A 2,235-nucleotide genomic window follows, 5' to 3' on the forward strand; every position below is an offset into this window, starting at 1 on the left:
GGTTCCAGTGCCTTCGTGGACTCAGGGTCACCCCAGAAAGGGCATGTGACATCATTGTGGCATGTGTGATCCTACACAACATTGCCACGATTAGAGGTGAACAGTGTCCAGCTGAACCAGACAACAGCAGTGATCCACACGATGAACATCCTGACCCACCCACGAACGTACAGGATGGAAGAGCAGTCAGAGACACCATATGCCACAACCATTTCCTGTGACCCGTCAACCCAACATGTTACAAGACAAATACACAGATACTGTGGTCAACTGCCTTTATTGGTCACCCTGTATGTCCTGTACACAAAGAATAAATGCGTATATTAGTATGTTGTACAAACACTGACATGATTCGTCCATCTATGATCACTCCACCCACCCTTAACTGTTGTTCCAGCAGTACAATCTCCAGCTTCGACTTTTGGATCTGCAGCTGGAGGTGCACCATTTCCATGTCGCACTTTCTTATCTTCCTGGCCAGATATGTCTTATACAGCTGCTTCACAGGGAGCTATTGCAACAAGGGACATAGCATTGGCATCCATAGTACATGCCTACTTAGGTTGGTTGTAAATCAGTGCTGAACAACCCACTGTGGAAAGGTTCGTTGTAGGAGTGGCTGGACCCTCTTCCTCTTCATTTCCAGCATCACTCTGCCGGGGACATAGTAAGTCCATGGTGTCATCATAGTACCACATTGTCGTCAGTTGTTATATTTTCCACTGTACACTGTATACCTCATAGTGTGGCTCTGTTGCGGCCTCCTCTGTAGCAGCTGTCACTGTTTCGTCATCATGTGCCTGTGGTGGAGACATTTAACAACATTGCTGTTCTACTGTTGACACATGTAGTCTGTGGAGTATTACGAGTACTCACAACTGCATGTCGGTCTGGCTCAACAGGGGGCTGCACCAGATGCAGTACACCATCACCGTCAACTGGAAGAATATGGGGTTCATACAGGTCACTCATGACTTATGTGGGCGCAAATGGCAATTACCAGACATACCAATCACCATACACCTCATTGTCAGTATGCTCTCAGAGACAACCGACACTGAGAGAAGGCAAAATCAGTAGGTGTCAGGGTGGAAACGCTTTTATGAGCTTTATGTTGCATTGAGGTATATGTTCATATGTTACACTTATTGGGAAAGGTACGGAATGTACTACTCGCTCTGTCTCTGGGAACAGGGAGCTCACCCTGTGGGAGGTTAACACACACACACGCATGTATGCAAAATTAAAGGACACTGCTATGCTCATAATAAAGATGTACCACTGCAGCTCGGTGTGTGTGAGTCTCTCCCTGGGCCCTCACCCGTGCAGCACGTTAACAGTTTCCAAGTGTCTCAGTGTTGTTTATTCACCTAACTGTTTGATGACTGTCATTCTCTGTCAGTAGGACAGTAACTTCACTACGACATAGTTCATTTTGGTCAAGGTGACTGTGCAGAATGGATGTATGCACGCCATGTATTGTTTTGGATTTACCCCTTATGTAGGCACTTGTGTCTTGTGGGGTTGTTGCCACAGAGGATGTCCCCGCAGAGATGCCTTCAGCCACAGGGCGCCCACTGTTTTGGCTGAGGGCCAACTGCTCAGCCTCTGTGAGTGGTGGTGGTGGAGGACCCCCACCTGTTTTTCGGGCCTCCGCTTTTTTTCTGTTGGCTGTGACGGCACACATTTGGGCATACAGAGTAGGCAAATGTGTACTTGTGATGTGCTCAGATAATTTCAATATGTGCTTACAGGTGGTATATTACTGTAGCCTCTAACTGCAATTGATTTACATAGGACACACAGACCAAGCACTATGGCTCATAATACAATTACACCTTACCTGTTTGGACTATGTTTTTATACTTCATTTTTACTTGCTGCCAGGAACGTTTGGGGCCTGTTGGGTTGCACCTGCGCTCACATCACATCACAAAATAAAATGTATAACATAATAAATAGAATGACATAAAATAACGTGTTATATGGGTGGAAATCCCTAGATCAATGTTTAAATTAACACTCACGCATTGACTCTGTCGGCTATGTTTTGCCATGCATGCTCCCTTTCCTTTGCAGCTGCGGCTGTGTTACTTTTTTTCTGCATGATGTGCATGCTGTCGGCATATGCTGCCATCAGAATTTCCGCCTCGAGCGCTGTGAAATACGTCGACCACGCCTTCTTTCCCTCCGTCTCCATGGTGACTCGCTTAATCTGTGCTCCACTGATCGGGG

General features: G+C 46.5%; 1 protein-coding gene across 1 annotated transcript; it reads right to left on the reverse strand.

Annotated features, from left to right (window-relative positions):
• Positions 1-237: 237 nt before the first annotated feature.
• Positions 238-1,743, reverse strand: LOC146678541 (uncharacterized). The gene is made up of 5 exons (XM_085411040.1): positions 1,495-1,743; positions 877-938; positions 738-800; positions 594-653; positions 238-511 (listed from the first exon to the last, which is right to left on the reverse strand). The coding sequence occupies exons 1-5, from the start codon at positions 1,685-1,687 to the stop codon at positions 284-286; spliced, it is 606 nt and encodes a 201-aa protein (XP_085267166.1). The 5' UTR covers positions 1,688-1,743; the 3' UTR covers positions 238-283.
• Between the last annotated feature and the right edge of the window lie 492 nt (positions 1,744-2,235).

The sequence above is a fragment of the Rhamphochromis longiceps genome, linkage group LG1, assembly GCF_057381845.1.
Source record: "Rhamphochromis longiceps isolate RC_006_pf linkage group LG1, R_longiceps_female_GT1.1, whole genome shotgun sequence".
NCBI lineage: Eukaryota > Metazoa > Chordata > Actinopteri > Cichliformes > Cichlidae > Rhamphochromis > Rhamphochromis longiceps.

Bases quoted from the DNA above. Each gene is read 5' to 3' on its own strand.
- LOC146678541 (XM_085411040.1), bottom strand. From the start codon at position 1,687: ATGTGTGCCGTCACAGCCAACAGAAAAAAAGCGGAGGCCCGAAAAACA. The intron at 654-737 runs GTATACAGTGTA...TGTCCCCGGCAG, and splicing joins CAACAGAGCCACACTATGAG to AGTGATGCTGGAAATGAAGA. The intron at 512-593 runs GTGGGTTGTTCA...TTGTTGCAATAG, and splicing joins CTACAACGAACCTTTCCACA to CTCCCTGTGAAGCAGCTGTA.